The following is a 19,709-nucleotide window of genomic DNA, read 5'->3' as shown; positions in this document are numbered from 1 at the left end:
TGCGGGGCAAACGCAAAATCTCTTGGATTCGTGCTTTATAGGTACGGGGCAAGCTGAACTGTGGCTGGGCCTACACTCCAGTCAGAACACCTGACTCAGTCAAAAGGGTCTGACAATCCAACATTCCACTGCTCTCGGAATGCCCACCAAATAATTCCTCACAGCTTGATCTTTTTTATTCCAATGATTCATATAAAAAGTGGCCTTTAATGCCAACTGACATAATGGGAAACCTCACAGGGTGCATAGTCACCTCTCTGGTAACAATACAAGTCTAGAAGTTTCTTGGTAGAATGTCACCTGAAGAACCTCTATACATTGTATCTGCCAGGCCTCAATTAGTAGTAAACAGACAGTCTCCTCATACTGACCAACCAAATGGTTTTATAACAGAACATTTAGGGTTTGTCCACACTTGTCCCGTGCCTATAAAACACAACGCAGGTGGCACTGTGGTCTAAACCACTGAGCCTCCTGGGCTTGCCGATCGGAAGGTCGAAGGTTTGAATCCCCGCAATGGAGTGAGCTCTGCTGATCTGTCCCAGCTCCTGCCAAACTAGCAGTTCGAAAGCACACCAGTGCAAATAGATAAATAGGTACTGTTGTGGCAGGAAGGTAAACCGTGTTTCAGTGCGCTCAGATTTATTTCATGGTGTTCCGTTGCGCCAGAAGTGGTTTAGTCATGCTGGCCAAAGGACCTGGAAAGCTGTCTGTGGACAAATGCCTGCTCCCTTGGCCTGAAAGCAAGATGAGCGCCGCAACCCCATAGTCGTCTTTGACTGGATTTAACTGTCCAGGGGTCCTTTACCTTTACCTTTTTTATAAGGCACAAGTCTGAGCAGTTTTCTAGACACAGGTCCAAGCGGTTTCGCATTTGCCCCACAGCTTTCCCCTAGAAAACATGCTCTCTACTGCTGAATCAGAACAAATGACAATCCACAGGGAACCCAACTGCCGCCATTTGATCTGATTCAGCAGTTAACTGTGGGTTTTCCCAGGAGAAGGCAGTGGGAGAGAGGAAGGTATGGACGAGCCCTTACATACTGTATGTAATTACAGGTAGGTAGCCGTGTTGGTCTGCCATAGTCGAAACAAAATAAAAAATAAAAAAATTCCTTCCAGTAGCACCTTAAAGACCAACTAAGTTTGTTCTTGGTATGAGCTTTCGTGTGCATGCACACTTCTATTATACAGTGTCAGTTTCTCCACAGTTAATGACAAGGGAACCCCAGAATACAGTTTTCTGAAAAGTCCCATAAGAGAACCGTTTCAGATTCATTTGCTCTGGCACTTTGCCCCCAAAGTTCTCTCAGCAGTGCTTCATTATGTGGCACTCACTCTCTCAGGAGGCTATTGAGTGTACAATACAATAAATCAGATCAAATTAAGTGACACAAACATTTGTTTACCTTTTTAAATAGCCGGATGACATCCTCACTGATCTGGGAGAGTCTGACAATGACATTGTTCATGAAGATGTCATTCAGGGTAGCATGGTCTCTGCTTTCTCTCCGAGTTTGGGTCAGTACCAGATACCAGCAGTTCACGGGAGAAAGAAGGTGCTGATCCTTCCTGTAAGCATACAAATTGATGGTTTAAAAAACATTAGCTCACACACGAGGCCAGTCTTCTTGCTATGAGTAATAATGAGTTCCACTGACTAAAAGTTGCTATCAAAAAGGTTGACCAGGCAAAGAAAGCCTGAATTAACTTTCTATAAAAAGTTATGTGCTTACAGCAGTTCACTAGAAGAATCTAAAGCCAATATGATGATACAGTTCACAGATAATTATTATTATTTTTTTGTAAATAAAAATGAACAAATTCGGGAATTAGGAGTGGGCAATAGTTATGCCCTTTTTATACTAACAGCCCAATAATATACCATTGGAACTATGCCCTGTTTTATTCAATGTAGCTCACTTTCAAAATCTGTGCATTAGCAAACAATATACCATAATAAAGTGTTTGCTTTATGATACCAAGCAAGGTAAAAAGGAAACCATTTCCACTATGAAGTCTAATAACATACTCCAAACAAATTGGAAAATGTTCTTTTTCAAAATACACTTCATTCCAGCATTGACGTTTTCAGAATAAAAACAAAATTCCATGAACACAGGTATATATTTAACTTCAGTTTATATTTAACCTAGCCAGATGGGCGGGGTACAAATAAAATAATAATAATAATAATAATAATAATAATAATAATTCAGTTCCCAAATAAAATTGAATCTTTTTTAAGCCAAGTTGACAGGTATACCCCAGCATGTGGTCTAAATGTAATCCACACCAACAAAGCAATACTCATTGAAGAAACAGATACTATGCACATGTTCAGCTGGGTACAGTTAAAGGTCAAGAGAGGACCAAGTTAGTTTCACTTTTTTGACCAGTCAATTCCTATTCCCAGAAGTCTCTGACTATAAATCACAACCGTAAACTGATTTGCCACACGCAGAAAAATAATCAGCTCCATACACGCCTTTTATTTATATACTGCCAAATGACTTTGCCTCAAAAAGGCTAACAAAATTTCCAATAACACCACAAATAAAAACAGTAAATACAATGAAGACAAACAAGCCAATAAAGAAAAGCTGATAAAACAATAAACATCAAAAAAGCCCTTCAGATGTCATAAAAGGGCCAATATAGTAGGATGGACTTTATCTGGTGCCTTAATGATAGCAATGAAGCCACCAAGCAAACATGGCAAAGGAGATTCCTCCATTTGTGTGCCACCACTGAGAAGGCCCTCTCTCCAGGAGCTACCAAACTAGCCTCAGAATGTAGAGGCACCAAGTGGTGGACTTCATAAGAAGTGAATTGATAGTCAGGTTCAAGTAGGAGGAGGTGTAAGGGCACTTAGGAGTTGAAAGGGTCAACACCAGCCCCTTGAAGTAAACCTAAAAACAAACCAAGAGAACTATACTCCCAACAGCAAAATGCTCTGTTAAAACATACACACAAATAAAACCCCATTGTTTATGCATCAAAAGCCTGTCCAGTAACATACCTAGGATTCTATTTTTATTATCACATATCCCCTTTGAAGCAGACTACATTGAAAAATTGCCATCTAAGCCAAGCTTCAGATCTGACAAGGGTATTATTTGACAAAATTAACAACTGCTCTTGCACTTTTCTCTTTTCTTCTTTTTTTTGCAAATTAAAATTGAAGTGCAGATTTTAACTCTACTGTGTATGTTCCGCTCCACCCCCACCCCCGCCCCTGCAAAAATAGCAGCCTTGGAATGTGAGCTCCTTGGTCCAAATGCCTATCCAACACACACCCAGTTCAGCTTTCTCTTCCCAGCTTTAGAAGCCAGACAAGAGGCTGGATGCCAAATCACCCAGAACCACTGTCTTGTTGAGGAAAGAAAATTACAATGAGCAATATTAGACCAATTCTTTGCCATTAAGCAGTCTCAACAAGTCCCTAGAGAGCAGTCAAGACCCACAACGAACATCTCATCAAGTCAAGAAGATTATTTGCCGACAAAGCAATGCAGCAAGATTTGGAAACTATGCAGTAGGGAACAATTCTGCATTAGTGGGGAGAAGGACTAGGTGAATTATTAGGGTTTTTCCATTTCCCAGGCCAGCTATCCTGACAAACCATTTAGAGGCCTCCTTTTGTTATGGACATTGTTGGCTGTACTGCCAGTCATAGTTTTGAGTCAGAGAATATTGCAGCTTACTTCCATTCATTTAAACTGCAATAGTGCACAAGGGCTACAAATTAGAGATTGGAGACCAAGTGGAGGATTGGGCCATGAGCCAGCTTTTATTGTATCCATTTATATAAGAAAACGAGTTCAAATTCTAGATGAATAGAAGCTGAATACAACTAACCAGACATGCATGGAAGTCCACTAATAGCTCAATAAGCCACTTGTTTTTGCTGCCTACACCCAGGACAGCAAAAATGGAGATGTTTTCAAACACCTGGCTGGACCAATGATGTGACTATGACTGGCACTATTGCAAACCATGTGCCATGAGTTGCACAGCCCCGCTCAAGTCCAAGGACATCAGTAAATAGGCATGTTCCATTCTGCGGTATTATAACATACCATCATTGGCCAAGAAAACAGAGGAAATTGAGTTGTTGTTTTTAGTTTACTGTATACCTATGTTGCAACACACTTCACTTGTAGCGACTGGCCAAAAAATACTGGGCTGCAGTAAACATACACCACTTTCTTCTCCCTGTAGCAGTTTGCATGATTAACATTAGCCACACTTGTTCATTCTATGCTGCCAGCAGTATCTTCTTTTCCTTTCCTAGCATCACTGTCAAGAAGCAGAGGCTGAAGTTACAGCCCTGCATTCCTATACGTTGTGTGTCTTGCAAAGTGTTAACTAAAGCCTGGCAACGCAGCTCAGCCACTTGCGTATCAACAAGCAAAAAATGCAAATCCATCTCAACATCCCTGATGTAGCAGAAACATTTTTACACGTTTCACTGATGTTCATTATCAATACAATGAACACCAAGCAGCGAAAGGATGACAAATGCTAGGAATGTGTAGCACCACACTGTTCTGATCTGTCTCTACCCATCTTATTAGCCGGAAAACATTCCATTTCTCAAGAGGATTTCTAACTAACGAGGAGGCACTGATAATCATCTGGATTCCTTCTACACAGATACACATACACACCCAGTGTTATGCATGAGCTTGGCAAAAAGAACCGCTCAAAGAAGCCATTTCCACAAATGAATATTTGAACCTTATGGCTTCATGGGGCTTTAAACAAAGCCATCATGATTAATGAAATTTTAATGGTTCTAAGGAAAACTGCCATGTTTTCTGGAGCATTTTCCCAGTGCACAGGCTGCTCTTGGTAATGTTTGCAAAATGCACAACATTGCAAATACTAACAAAACCCCATATATAGGAGTATCTCAAAGGACTTATTATTCATTCTCAACACAACTCTAAATGTGTGACCACTAAGCTTATTATATTTTCCTATGTTCATAAGTTGAAAAAGGGTTTGAAAAACCATGGAATAAGCAGTGTTCATGACCTTTAGAAGAACTAACTGAGATAATTAAAGAAGAGATAATTATCTTTTTATTTTATACCCAATTCAGAATATACCTAAAACAGACACGAAATTTAGCTGCTCTAGTCTTATTAGTATCAGGACTTAGTGTAATTGTTGGCTGTGGAGTCTTGGGACTACATTCCCCCAAAGCCCCTGCTGCTGAACTGACAAACCACAGCAGCCTGCGCCATCCTTTGGGTTTCGCTGCAACCATCTACTTTTACCTAACCCATTAAACTATTTGTTGCTGTTAAGACACTTGACACAAGGGTTAATGCAGACACTGGTTAATGCCAACACTGAAGTACTTTCAACACTTGCTTCCAAACTCAGTTTATGGCTTACATTGTCATACACCTGTTGCAACATAATCCTAATTTTACTTTTCAATAAACATGCATTTTCACAATCATTAAGTGCTGCTGGATCCTCTTAGAAAGCTAGCACTTGAAAACATAGCTCACAAGGCGTGCAATCACCTCAAAATATTCATGGAAAAACATTTTAATAAGGGGTCTTGAAGTCCATATTTACGCACAAACTACTACAAAATTCTAGTCCATTTATTTAGACTGGGTTAGTTCATCCCTGGCCTCATGCGACCCACAAGTAAATTTTCGTGGACCTCCAAGGCCCCACCAGTTTGTGCAATGGCAGAAAACAAGAAAAAGTAAAGTAGATCTAACATTGCAGTTGTTGTTGTTGTTCAGTCATTCAGTCGTGTCCGACTCTTCGTGACCCCATGGACCAGAACACGCCAGGCATGCCTATCCTTCACTGCCTCCCGCAGTTTGGCCAAACTCATGTTAGTAGCTTCGAGAATACTGTCCAACCATCTCATCCTCTGTCGTCCCCTTCTCCTTGTGCCCTCCATCTTTCCCAACATCAGGGTCTTTTCCAGGGAGTCTTCTCTTCTCATGAGGTGGCCAAAGTACTGGAGCCTCAACTTCAGGATCTGTCCTTCTAGTGAGCACTCAGGGCCGATTTCCTTGAGAATGGATAGGTTTGATCTTCTTGCAGTCCATGGGACTCTCAAGAGTCTCCTCCAGCACCATAATTCAAAAGCATCAATTCTTCGGCGATCAGCCTTCTTGATGGTCCAGCTCTCACTTCCGTACATTACTACTGGGAAAACCATAGCTTTAACTATACAGACCTTTGTCGGCAAGGTGATGTCTTTGCTTTTTAAGATGCTGTCTAGGTTTGTCATTGCTTTTCTCCCAAGAAGCAGGCGTCTTCTAATTTCGTGACTGCTGTCACCATCTGCAGTGATCATGGAACCCAAGAACATTGGAACATTGGAGTAGGTGGAGAGCTTTAAAACATTATCTTGACTGCAATGCACCCCCATCCAAAACATCTTATCACATTTATGACCGCTGATTGGATGAGGAGAGGTATTTTGTGTGTGTGTGTGTGTGTGTGTGTGTGTGTGTGTACATGCGCACGCGCATGTGCACACACACACAGGGAAGTTGGACCAAGGATAAATGGTGCTCTCAGGTAAAAAAAGAAAAAAGAATCAGCCACACATGATCTACCTGTAGATAAAGAACATCCAAGCAGTGACCCAATCTTTCTATGACATCTGTGTCACTAAAATATACCTACAACCACAGGGGAAATTTATTGATTGTAATTATGCTTCAGCATAAATCTCTTCCCCCCCTTCTTTTCTGCAGCAACACATGTGGATATTTAATTAGTTTCTTTAACTTCTAGCTGTCCTTACAGTTCGCAAAGAGTGCTTTCCAGGCAATGGGCACCAATGAAACTCACTACAAATAATCAAGTGGCGTACATGACCATGAATCCTCAGTTAACTATAGGACTGGAAGCAAACATTTTCATGGCTCTGAAGTCTGCTATCACAGCTTAGGAAACCCTCCCACATGGAAAAGAAGATTTCAGCTCAAAAGCGTAAAAGAAAGCACCATTTCCAGACATGAACAGAGGATTGCTTCCATTCCTAGCGAAGCTCGTCTAACATTTTGGCCTGAACAGAAGTTCTGAGCTACGCTGACACCAACAGAAATGCTGCTTTTTTAAGCTCTCCACAGTCTATAACAGAACAGCCAATGACAACACAAAGTGAGCCCCGGGGAACCAGAAGTGCACCAGTTGTTTAATGCCCCTTCCTTCAAGGCATCGCTACTAAACCTTGCATAGGTCATTTGCCAACAGAAGAATTTGACAATCCAGCTGTTCTGCATGCTCAACAATCTGGGTAACAATAGAAGATACCCAAGAGTGAAGGTCCAAAATGTGAGGAGTCAGCTATTATCTGTGTACAGTACAGAAACAAGTATCAAGGCTGCCCGCCAAAAGTTTTGCAAGGTAATCCGGCAATTGCGGAAAGGGCAGGGGAAAATAGTAGGCCTGGTGGTGCTGAAGATTATTAATGTATAAAGCAAATAAATGGTTCAGTTTTGTTAAGCTCATTTTCCATTTTCCCTTTGAAACCATAATGTTCAATAATATATTACTGCTGTTTAAAATTGATGAACCACTTTATAAGCCTCAGCAGCTTCTTCACTTCCAATCTACTATCTTAGAGGCCTCCAAAAAGTGAGGAGGGGGGAGTCTCATGACTTTATTAAGGCTTTCCTAGACACATGAAAACACCTTTCAGCTCAATGAGCAGCAGCCAGCCAACACAGCAGCTACAAAGTGTAACAGAGCTACCTGTGGCCTCACCAGCATCCCAAAAAGACTGAAGCATTCAGAAGCAGACAATATTCACTGAACTACAAAATTAAGCCCACAAGATGTTGAACTATCAGGGCAAGTAGAACATTGATACATGCTTCTTATGGCTGTGCCTGTTTGAAACAAGTTGATAGGAAACATGTGGAAACATTATTACCCTCTAGACACCATAAGACATCTTCAAATATTTGAAGGTCTCTCACACAGAAGGAGCAAATTTGTTTCCTGTTGTTCCAGAAATGGATCCAAACCACCAAGCAAGTTAAAATTGTATGGAAGGGGATTTAGACTAAATATCAGGGGAAACTTCCCAATAATATGAGCTGTTTTAACAATGGAATGAACTGCCTCAGAAGGTGGAGGACGTTTTCATTTAAAAAAAACCCTATTAAACGAAGGTTGGATGGCCACCCATGAAAGATGCTAGAGTAGTTGATTTGTCAGCAGGTTGGACTCAATCAGGGTTTCCCAAACTTGGGTCTCTTGCTGTTTTTGGACTGCAACTCCCATCATCCCTAGCCAGCAGTACCAGCAGTCAGGGGTGATGGTAATTGTAGTCCAAAAACAGCTGGAAACCCAAGTTTGGGAAACCCTGATTGAGTCCAACCTGCTGACAAATCAACTACTCTAGCATCTTTCATGGGTGGCCATCCATTGTAAGATTCTGTCAGATGAGCCTTCGTGGTCCAACAGTCAGATGTGCTGGGCGTCTGATTTGAGTAAACATCCTGGTCTGCTATGGAAGTGTGCTGCGTGACTTAATGCATAGTACTCTTACTTCCATGCCTCAACTCACAGAAGCAAATGAGTAAGAAAAGGAAAGGCATGCAAGGCCTTCTACGCAAACGATTTTTGCAGCACTAAACAGTGGTGGGTACATCTCTCCTATTCGGGGTGTCAACTTGAATAAAATATGGGAAGCAAGTAAGCCCTGCCCTGCATAATCAATCACATGATGTGGTGCACGTACACCATTTGAACGGAAATGCCCATCAACTTTGGGGGGGCAGCCCTCTCAAACAATTTATTGGGGAACCAAAGCCCCCTTGACCCCTAGGAGTTGGCTCCTATGCTCCCATTAGGGCAAGAAAAGGTTGCAGCGCTCCTACTAGTTGGGCCTGGTGAGCATTTAAGGTTCCCAACCCTAATCTGCGGGTTGCCATCTGATTGGATTAATTCTGATCCTGATCTGATTTTAGGATGTATTTTCATTGATTGCCTGGTTTTATGTTAATGTGTGGGGTATTTATTATTATTATTATTATTATTATTATTATTATTATTATTATTAGGGCTCCAAATGCTTTCCATTACGAGACAACATAGTAAAGAGATTTCCTGGTCATCTTCAGATTTTCAATTTACACATATTGCCAGACTTTTAGAAGACATCTGAAGGCAGCCCTGTTTAGGGAAGCTTTAAATGTTTAATAGACTATTGCATTTTAATATTCTGTTGGAAGCTGCCCAGAGTGGCTGGGGAAACCCAGCCAGATGGGCGGGGTATAAATAATAAATTATTATTATTATTATTATTATTATTATTATTATTATTACTATTATTATTATTATTATTAGCCCACAAATAATTCTCCAAGTTGCAAAGAAAGACCAGCACATAGTATTAATGGCACACCTGACTACACACACTTTCTCAGATACAATGAACTAAGTTCGTATCCAAAGAGCTACTAATCACCTTTGTAAATGTCTTTGCAGGGCAATATACCCTTCTATAGCTTAGGAAGGTAAGAAAATGAAGCACCACAACAGGTTTAGGCTTATGAAAAGAAGCTCCTTTAAAAGAAGCAAACCCAGGTGTGCCATGTCTCTAGGTTGGAAAACAAGGACAAGAAAAGCGGTATTTTCACATTTCTCTCCAGGATAGATCTTGAATTTGAAACCCATATCGTGGTCTTTGTACCTGATAATGTTGCTGATGAACAAACAATTTCTTTGAAGGAAAAGAGAAGCCACCTTGAAAATGTTTTGGAATGGAAAGGCAGGATAAAAGTGCTTGAAAAAATAAATAAATATGGTTGTTTGCTATGACAACCACACTTCCTTGTTCTAATCTTCTGCATGGCTTTAATCACGTACAGGAGAAATCAAACGCACACAACACACTCCACCCCAAAGCTTCTGCAATTTAAACCGCAACACTGCAGAGCATTAAAAGACCACTATTTTCCTAACAAAGGCCACTATACTTTGTAAAGGCAAAGCCTCTCCCAGCATTCGTGGAACCCAGGCTTCTTTGTTTGGAAAATGGAATGAAGGACTGTATAAAAACAAATTGTTCTGATCTTCCATTATACTACTCATTCACTCCAACAATGCTTGAGATTTTGTGTCTGAAGCGGCCTTAAAACCACTTTGATACAGCTCACAGACCACTCAAACTATACTTTGCATTTTCAGACACGGAGGTCCTTTACAAATAAATTTATAGGGCTGAAAGCAGGATTTTCTTTCATTGCCTTAAAAACATTAAATGGGCCTCTCATGCCTTATTTGGCAAATCAACTGAGCTTTGTCTAGTCCCATAGTATTCAAGCTGCTGCTCTTTTGGACCATTTTCTCCAACACTAAATGATAATCACTCTTTACATAAGCAATCGGTGAAACGGATAAGGGACCAGAACAACATACAATGCTTTCATTAGATAAACCTCAGAACAAATCTGTCTTATAAACAACCTTGTAAAGTAGCTATCAGAGAAAAAGTAGTAAGCAAAATGCATAAAACATAAAAAAGCCATCTCTCTCTAACATGTAATTATTTTTCTCAATGCAAAATTACATTCAACATCTAAACAATAGTTCTGAGTCTTCCCCCTGCCCTGCTTAGGCTACACACCTTCACTTACAGCCCCCATTTCCCCATTAGCCTAGAAGAGCCAGCACCCTCCAGCTGCTTTTGCTTGGGGACTTAGTAATAATTAGTTCAACATTCACAGTATGTTCTAGGGCCTGTTCAATCCATTCGCCAGATGCTACTCTTAGCTCCATCTGGCTGCCAAAATGAATGGAGCCACAATGAGCTGTCTTTGCTTTTCATCTGCAACAACAACCACTGAGTTAAAGTGTCTCGTAAGGATTTCTAGCCCATTAGGTTTTGGTCCCTCTTTTCATTTCACTCTGCCACCTCCACTATTTATACCGCTAGCTAAGGATCGTTCACATAAAGAAGGAAAGCCAAAAGTGTATGCTGGATAAAGGAGGAAGCATTACTGGTTGGGGGATAATTTAATCCAGAGTTAGGTGTGCAACCGGTGTTGGTCTGCCATAGTCGAAACAAAATAAAAAAATTATTCTTCAGGTATCTGAAGAAGTGTGCATGCATTGCACACGAAAGCTCATACCAATAACAAACTTAGTTGGTCTCTAAGGTGCTACTGGAAGGATTTTTTTTTATTTTGTTTGCACTGGATAAGTTACACTCCTTCTTAACACACAGGTCCATATCCTGAGCAGCTGCTTCTAGATGCTCAAGTGATTAGGTGTGCTTTTCATCAGGTTTGATTGGTTTCCCAACCATATCTTTTCTTAGGAAGGAATGATACAACCACAATCATTTGTGTTTTGGTAATTACTAGATTGGAAGACAGCAATGTGTTTGTTGTTTGCTACCCTGGGCTCCCTTGTGAGGAAAGGCAGTATATACATTTAATAAATAAAGAGGCTGCAACTTGTTATTTTTGTCTATTGGGTGTTACATTGTCTGCTATCTTTCTCTATACCATTTATCTCCTAAAATTAAATAATAATAATAAATAGGGGAAGCGAATGAGTTGATCAGCTTGACCTACAGTTTTGTAAATAAGCAACCATTCATGTTTTTAATGCAGCTACCTTTGACTTCAGAGGAAAGAACTACTCTATACATTGGGTTAGACCAAGACTTCACCTACTGTAGATAGAAAGCTCCTTCCTTTCACGGCTGATGGCAGTGTGTGGGGGGACGGGACGGGACATTTTGCTGATTTCCCACCACCACCTGCTGACCTAAACATCACCTCCCACATTATTCCAGAAAGTCCACCTCCCCTCCCCCCCCAAAAAACCCCTCTCAAGGAAACAATTTGGGAGGTGACACTAGGAGCTGCAGAACAAGGGGTGAAATCAGCAGAAATTACCTCCCCTTCCTCCATTAGTGGGATCATCCCATGAGCAGAACCTTGCTCAGGGTGTGCTCCTGCTGTTTGAAGCAAAATCTGGACCCTGCTCACTATGTTTATACACCTAAAAAATATAACATGTGCACATGACCAACATGGGCTGTCTGCTACATGCATTTATTACTACATTTATATCCCACCTTTTCTCCAAGACATTCAAGGTGGCAAGTTCTTCTCCTACATACACACATACAAACACACACGGTAAAGTAGAAAGGTATCAGTAAAACTTGGGACAGGGACTAGGAATCAAAACACTAAAGGGATTACATAACAGTAAAAACTATATGGAACCATTAAAAACTGGTGGCATTTTGGCAAAAAGAATGATCGTACCCTGTTATCCTCTGAGAGATAAAAGTGCTTGTGTCTGCCTTGCCTATTGTCCTAGACACACCCGAGTCAAAAGCAATCACTTACAGTAGCTTCTATGGGACTCTGAATACACTTGCACACAACTTCTAGCATCTAAGTGGCTGTTCCCAGTCAGTGTCCCCTGGAGCAGCTGCAGCAATAGAAAACCATGCACCTCTCCATCAACTTATGTACTTTCCCCCCACAGGATGCACATGCAGCCTGAGACGATACCAACACAGCAGCCACCACTGTTCTTCCCTCTTCAATCCTCTTCTGGTTCTAGGAGACAGTGAGGCAGGAGATGGTGGGGATTCAATCAGCTGCCCACTTGCTTGATCATCCTCTCCTCCTCCTCTGACAAGTCTGGTGTTCCAGTGTTCCACTCTCCATCCCTGATAGCTCTAACCCTTCTCCTGGGGGGCATTGGCCCCCATAAATTGCTGGCCCCCTCTCCTCTCTCCAAGTCAGTTTCCAGTCCCCTTGTGTCCAAGCCCTGCCAACCCTGACACCTATTGAGGAAGGCCATTCCACAAACAATGAGAAGGCTCTCCCTCCAGGCAACACCCACCAAACAGAGTTGGGAGGCCTATCAAGTGGGGGGGGTGGCTCTGCTACAGATCTTAACTTCTCAAGAATGAGGGTACTGGTCAAAAGGAAGTTGAAAGACAAGGGGTCAAGTTTCTCCAAAAAGTTTTTGTGTTATTGCAAACCACGATAATAGAAGATCAATGTTCTTCAAGCCTGGGTCCCCAGATATTATTGAACAACAGCTCTCTGATCATTGGCTAAGCTGTCTGGGGATGACTGAAGTTGTAGTCCAATAACAATGACATGTGGAAACCTATTTGTACACTAGGAGAATCAGAGTAAAGAGATTACAGTGGTACCTTGGTGTGGCGGTTCGCTCAACCTGCACAGGTCCCCCAGACGTTTGACAGTCCGTTGATACCTGCACTCACCACTTTATTAATTAACCGCTGCCACCAACCAGTCTGTCTGGTATTTACTTCACTCAGTTCAGGCAAGGAGAATATTGGAACAAAACTGTTTTATTTGAAGTTTAGTACATAAGCATTTGGTTTCTGAATAAACAGTACTTTCTTGGTTGTGTTCTTGTTAACAACAGTGCCCAACGATTTCTCCCATCCCCTGTTCCTACTCCTTCCCTTGCCACCCTTCTTCCCACCGCTCAATATCCACAACAAGCCCCAAAAGACTCAAGACTAAAGAACCAAAAGACTAACGAACCCTCTTCCTTCCCCGGGAGGGGTTTATATAGTCCACATAACTCCGCCCCCTAAAGGTTCTTACTGGTTATTCCTGTTAACTCCTTCTGTGCCATTCCTAAGTATGGGTGATCGCCACACTTGGTTCTCAAACTTAAGCCGTTCCAGAATTCCATTCCAAAATCAAAGCATTCCAAAACCAAGGCACAAAATGGATTAATCCGTTCCAGACTTTTAAAAACAACCCCTAAAACAGCAACTTAACATGAATTTTGCTATCTAACGAGACCACTGATCCACAAAATGAAAACAATAAATAATGTACTGCAGTCACACAATCCATCCATCAGTAGCTGAACTAGGTTCCACACAGCCGCAAAAACAAAAACGCAAAATAAATAGCAATAACAGACAGACCTCAGCGTAACACTCAAAACGGAAGTGTGGCACTCAAATCAAAAGCAGAACACTCAAAATGGAGCACGTCTGGCTTCTGAAAAAAGTTCGCAAACCGCAACACTTACTTCTGGGTTTGCAGTGTTTGGGTTCCAAGCTATTTGAGTACCAATGCTTTTGAGAACCAAGGTACCACTGTATAGGGAATTTAGCAATATGAAGTATATAGGATTTAAGTAATTCAGCAGTACAAGCTGCAGCTCAGAATGAGTTGGAATACAGTGGCGTGAGAGACCATCACCATTCACCTTGCACATTCAAAAATTTTAGATCACCAGGAAATGAATGACACAAGGGATTAGGTCCAACAGACATGACAATGACAACACAGGAAGTACTTTGCAGCTATGATTGTCAAAAAGATTAAAAGGAACCAACTAAAAACAACCAATATGGCCAAGAGCAAGAAGAAGGTAAAAAAAAAAAATCCACTGAGACAGTATTAATATCCTCCTTTTCTTTTACATTCTTAGTTCATTTAGAGTTCAGAACCTCAAAGGCACATACTAAAAGGGATCAGTCATGTTCATTACTCCAGATTGAAATAAGGAATATTAAATATGCAAACTGAATTGCTTTGTGATTATAAATAAATATGCAATATCAATGTATGCAAGCCACCAGAATGTCAGGCATGCCCGACACATTGTCAAAAGACCAACAGTAGCAGCCAACCCTTAAAGAGACTACAGTATTTGGAAAGAAGTAGGAAAGACACTAACAAGTTTGTAAATAAGTAGCTCAGCAAACGTCTTCCCCCAAGAAACCAGCTGAGGAGCATACTGAATCTGTTAACATTTTTTTTTCATTCCCTCAATCACCCCTGCTCCCACCAGTCATCTGAAAAGGCCCATCACTTTGAGATCACATTAAAGACTGCATTTATTCAACAAGCCTGGGTCCCTTGTGCCTCCTTTCAGAAATAGAAAGATATATGCTTACTTGAACTGATGGTGTTCCCTGGAGCTGCGAATCTTGGAAGAAAATCTTTCTGCAAGTTTTTCTAAGTTCCTAGAGTACTCCAGTTCAATCTCAGCCTTTCTGCGGAAGAACTCCTGGAGGTCCTGCAGGAGCTGCAATCGGGATTCAGACTGCTGTTCTAGGCATTTGAACTGTTCCACCAACTGGGTACGAATTTCTGGATACACAAAACAGAAAGCGAAACAGCATTATAAACAAATTGTAACAGAGCCTGTGAGCGCTCATTTATTTTGCTGCCCTACTAAAGACCTCTCACATTGACAGCACTATATCGAGCATGCCCAGATAAGTACAGATTAACAGGCTACATAAACGGATTAACTTCACATAAGTACATAAATACATAAACAGATTGACTTTAAACCTTTAAACATTGGAGGAAGGGGAATCCTCTCTTATGTACCCTTGTAAGAGGGAAAGCAACTGGACTGAAATTGAAGTGTCAGCGGTGTGATTAGGTTGAGAAATAATTTTCAGTGTCTCAAAGAACTGGGATAAAAGTGGGGGATGGTTGCATATAGAAAGACTAGTCATATATTCATTTATTAAGATTTTTTACTATATATCTTTTTTCCATGCACAAATTGGGGTTCAGCAATGAACACATTTACTAAAATTACATTTCACTGAAATCAAGCAGAATTTTTCTGAAATTAAGCAACACATTCAGAATTTAAGGATTTAAAAGCATACCTTTATGTGATTATTTACTACAACCCACTCTTCTGATTATAACATACATACATACATACATACATAACATACAGCCATGCCATCTGTGTTTGCAGGTCCTCCAATATTTCTGATATCTAAAATATTTGACAAATTACTACTGTGTGGTAACTGCTAACAATTACTGACATTAAGCAACGTTAGATTCACCAATCTGAAACACTTAATATTTTTTTAAGCAAGTGCTTTTGCAATACAATAGTGTAACAATGATTGAACAGAAATAATAATAATAATAATAATAATAATAATAATAATAATAATAATAATAATAATTGTTTGTTTGTTTATATCCCACCCATCTGGCCAGGCCTCCCCAGCCACTCTGGAAGATATTGTCCAAAATTTCCCAGATGCAGAACATCACGTCCAATTAATAAGGAATAAATAGTGGTAACAATTCTAACTTCCATAGAAGCTCAGGACCTTGAATCCAAGATACCTGAGGTCTTTTAAAAAAAAATTATTTTATTTTATTTTTGTCTCTTGGTAGTATAGTCTTGATTTTTAAAAAAATGCACTGAATTAGTCAGAGGACTTGTTCTCAGGCTGAAAGGATACCCAATATTGTATGGTGGCCTAGTTGTGGGCCATATATGACCCTCACTGTTTCCCTTGCACCTCCACTGCCACAATCACAACAACCTTCTCAGGACCAAAAGAAGATCTGGCAGAAACAGGATAGCCAGCAGGAAGGAGAGAACCAGCTAGGACTATAGTTGCTATGATGCTCCAGCGCATGCACTCTGCTGTTGGGTCGCAGCCAACCAAGTGCATGCACAATCCGACCACAGCACGGCAGAGCGCCATAGATTATGTCATGTGTGCACTGGCTGCCTTTCTGCAGTTTCCTTGGTTTCTCATTAGCAGCAGTACAAAGTTTGTTTCTCACCATGGCAGGGAGGGTGTCAGAAGTGGAGCAGGCGGGGTGCGAGTGGAGGCTCGCGGGTTGGTGCTGGGGGCCTGGAGGGAGGCCAGCAGGCTGGAGGCAAGCTGGCTAGTGGGTGAAGGAGCCTGTTTGCGTGTTGGTCTATGTGAGCGAGTGACAAGGGGAGAGGGAAAAGGCTCAGTGGGGGAGAGGGGCTATTGTTTGTATGCAAAAACGTGTGTTATAGATGGGATAGGACCCTTCAGGCTTTGGGCTCCCGCACCACCAATTAGTGGTGCCCCACCCAACTCCATCTTGCTCCAGAAATGCAGCCCTCTTCCCAAAGAAGTTGCCTTCCCTGCCCTGGAACTTCAGCTGCAAGGAGCAGAGAATGAATGCAAAGCAATTTTCACTTCATTTGTAGTTCGGCCTGTTCCTGCCACACTCTCAGATGCATCGAGAACCGACAACTTTCAGAGATAAGTTTATAGACTACACGCACCCAACAGCAGCTTTACATGAAATATATCGAGATAAATTGGTGGCTTCCCATGCTGATGTTTATCAAGTTATAGCTGTATTCAGTAATATCTGTCAGATTAATATGCCCTGTTTAGTAAATCAGGCTCTCTTACATGATATATCGCCTTGTACATCAAGAGAAAAAGAATTGTTTCCTTTTGACGTTTATCTCCTGCCACAAAAAACCCAAACACAACTTCACTTTTTAAGCCTCTTAGATAATGTTGCACAGTCTGCAAATCTCTTTAAACAGGATTGATCCTTGGAAGACAAACAATCAGAACTGGGAAAGAGCAATATTTTAACTCTTAGCCAGTATTTTTAAAAGTGGCCTCTGGCTTCTAGAGGAAAAATACCCCCATCTGTATTTATGGGTGCAAACAAAAACAAAAACACTGCCACCCCCTCTTTCTGTTGAATATTGAAAATACTTATGTGTTATTTTTTCTGAATGGTTAAGGGATATGAGAAGTAGCTATCCCTTCTTTCAGATGAAAACAAAATTCCATTTGAATCTAATCAAACTCTGCAATCACCATCAAAATCATTCAACTCTACAGTTCTATAATTCTATGACTCTCTGTATACATCTGCTGAAGGAGGTACAGTATGGAGGGTGGCAACCAAAAAATGGACTGTTTCATGGCAGGTTGGGTATGTTTACCCCATTCAAGTCCAGACATTTTCTTTTCTTTTTGTTGTTGTTGTTGTTCAGTCGTTCAGTCGTGTCCGACTCTTCGTGACCCCATGGACCAGAGCACGCCAGGCACGCCTATCCTTCACTGCCTCTCGCAGTTTGGCCAAACTCATGTTAGTAGCTTCGAGAACACTGTCCAACCATCTCATCCTCTGTTGCCCTCTTTTCTTTTTACTAGCTGGTAAAACCTTCATTCTAAAGAAATTGTTTTCAAAAGAAATGATTTTGGCTGAACATCTTCCTACTCCTACTTGCATATGAAAAAATGAAGATTTGTCAGTTAAGCCCTATTCTGATGTTTCCCCTCGTGTGATGATAATTGTGCAAGGAGGGAGAGGGAGGTTGCAATTCCCTGCCCTGTCACTTCTGTTGCGTCCTCATCACCCAGTCCACATGGCCCTTACACAAGGGTGACTTGCACCTTTCATTGTAAGGGTAAATTGTGCAGGAGGGAGACTAATCTACTCATGTAGGCTCCCTAGACAACTTAGGACCCTGGTGCACATATCACTTTTTACTTTAAAAAAAATTACTTCATCAGATTCCAGCATAAAATTTCCAGGCAGCCTTATTAAAGCTTTTAGGGTATTAATGAGAAGCAGCCATCTATCTAACCAACCCCCTCACCCCCCAAACCTCCTGTTTTTCCTCAGCCCACCAAGGTAAAGCACAGGACAGGACAAGGCCTATTCTAAAAAAAATGATGGGGGAAGCTGAAGCAACACTGTATTCCAGATAGATCAAAAAGCACAATAGTCAATCATTGTATTCAAATCCCAGTTCTGTATTTGTTATTTTGAACTGCTGCAATATTTCGAGGTCTGGGTTGCTTATTGCCTTTTCCCAGGAATCCATTACTGGTTATTTATTCCTATCCATTCCCCCACCCCCTTTTCCATGAAGTGGTTTCTCCCAAAGAGCTTATCTGAAGCACAGAGAGAGATGTTATTTATTATTCATCAGATATCAAGCATAGTTGTCTAATTCTACTCTTAATTGGCTGCAAACAAGGATAGTAAATGCACTGGCAAAACACGATAAAGAGAGGAAAAAACAGCATTTGTAGCTCCCTGATCTATGCTGAGAAACTGCTAAGCACACTCACACAGCATCCCTCATTTGCTATTTTGCGGAGAAGACGATTGGGATGGGCTCTAATTTTTAAAAAGTGGTTTATTGCCTAGATATCGATTACAAGCTGAAGCAGCTGCACACAAAGACAACACACACACATTTATTTATTTATTGGATTTAACATTTGTTTTGAAAAAAGCAGAATTGGCCATGACATCTTCTTTCTGAAGAATGTGAAGCATCACATTGTCTTCTGGCAACTGCCCTGTATATGTAGCTTTCCCAATTGAACAGTAACAGCAAAGGGACTTCAGAATAATCACGGCCGCATGCCAACAATGCTGCAGATTCCTTCTTACAGAAAGAGATTGCTCTGTGAGGGGTGGAGCTGACACAATCAGTCCCCTGTCTTTTCCCTATTTTTGCCACACTGGCCTGAGGATCTCTAGGCAACAGCCCCTCTTTGCCAAGCACACAAACAAGCAACATTTTGCTGTCGTAATCAACAGACAGTCCTTCAGCTCCACAACCCCACACAGGGCATTACGCTAATGATGTGCCACTTTGGCATTTTCAAAGTTCATGCCGGAAGTTCACCCACATCAGCACCATCTGAGTTATGAGAAGACAAAGGTCAAACCCAACAGACACACAAACAGCTAGCTAATTGGTATCCAAAAGGCACTCAGCTATGAGCAGACACACAAATAATGGATACAATTGGCAAACCCTAGAACAGGGGTCAGCAAACTTTTTCAGCAGGGGGCCAGTCCACTGTCCCTCAGATCTTGTGGGGGGCCAGACTATATCTTGGGGGGGGGGGTGGAATGAACAAATCCCTA

At 41.3% G+C, this 19,709-nt stretch overlaps 1 protein-coding gene across 4 annotated transcripts in view; it reads right to left on the bottom strand.

The window, feature by feature from the left end:
* The window catches only part of SRGAP3 (SLIT-ROBO Rho GTPase activating protein 3), a 183,564-nt gene that overhangs the window by 83,223 nt on the left and 80,632 nt on the right, over positions 1–19,709 (bottom strand). For 2 of the 4 annotated variants that reach the window (XR_004426033.1, XM_033141152.1), the window contains exons 1-2: positions 14,936–15,061; positions 1,410–1,572 (exon numbers count right to left, since the gene is read on the bottom strand). Coding sequence is in view for 3 of the 4 variants with exons in the window: in XM_033141152.1 (XP_032997043.1) it covers positions 1,410–1,472 (63 nt within the window). In the remaining variant the exon portion in view is untranslated. Of the gene's footprint in view, positions 1–1,409; positions 1,573–14,935; positions 15,132–19,709 lie in introns of those variants that run through there. The other 2 variants (XM_033141150.1, XM_033141149.1) reach the window with 1 other exon arrangement.

The sequence above is a fragment of the Lacerta agilis genome, chromosome 2 (genome assembly GCF_009819535.1).
Source record: "Lacerta agilis isolate rLacAgi1 chromosome 2, rLacAgi1.pri, whole genome shotgun sequence".
Classification (NCBI taxonomy): domain Eukaryota; kingdom Metazoa; phylum Chordata; class Lepidosauria; order Squamata; family Lacertidae; genus Lacerta; species Lacerta agilis.
The sequence above is the reverse complement of the archived record's forward strand: the minus strand, read 5'-3'. Positions and strand labels throughout refer to the sequence as shown.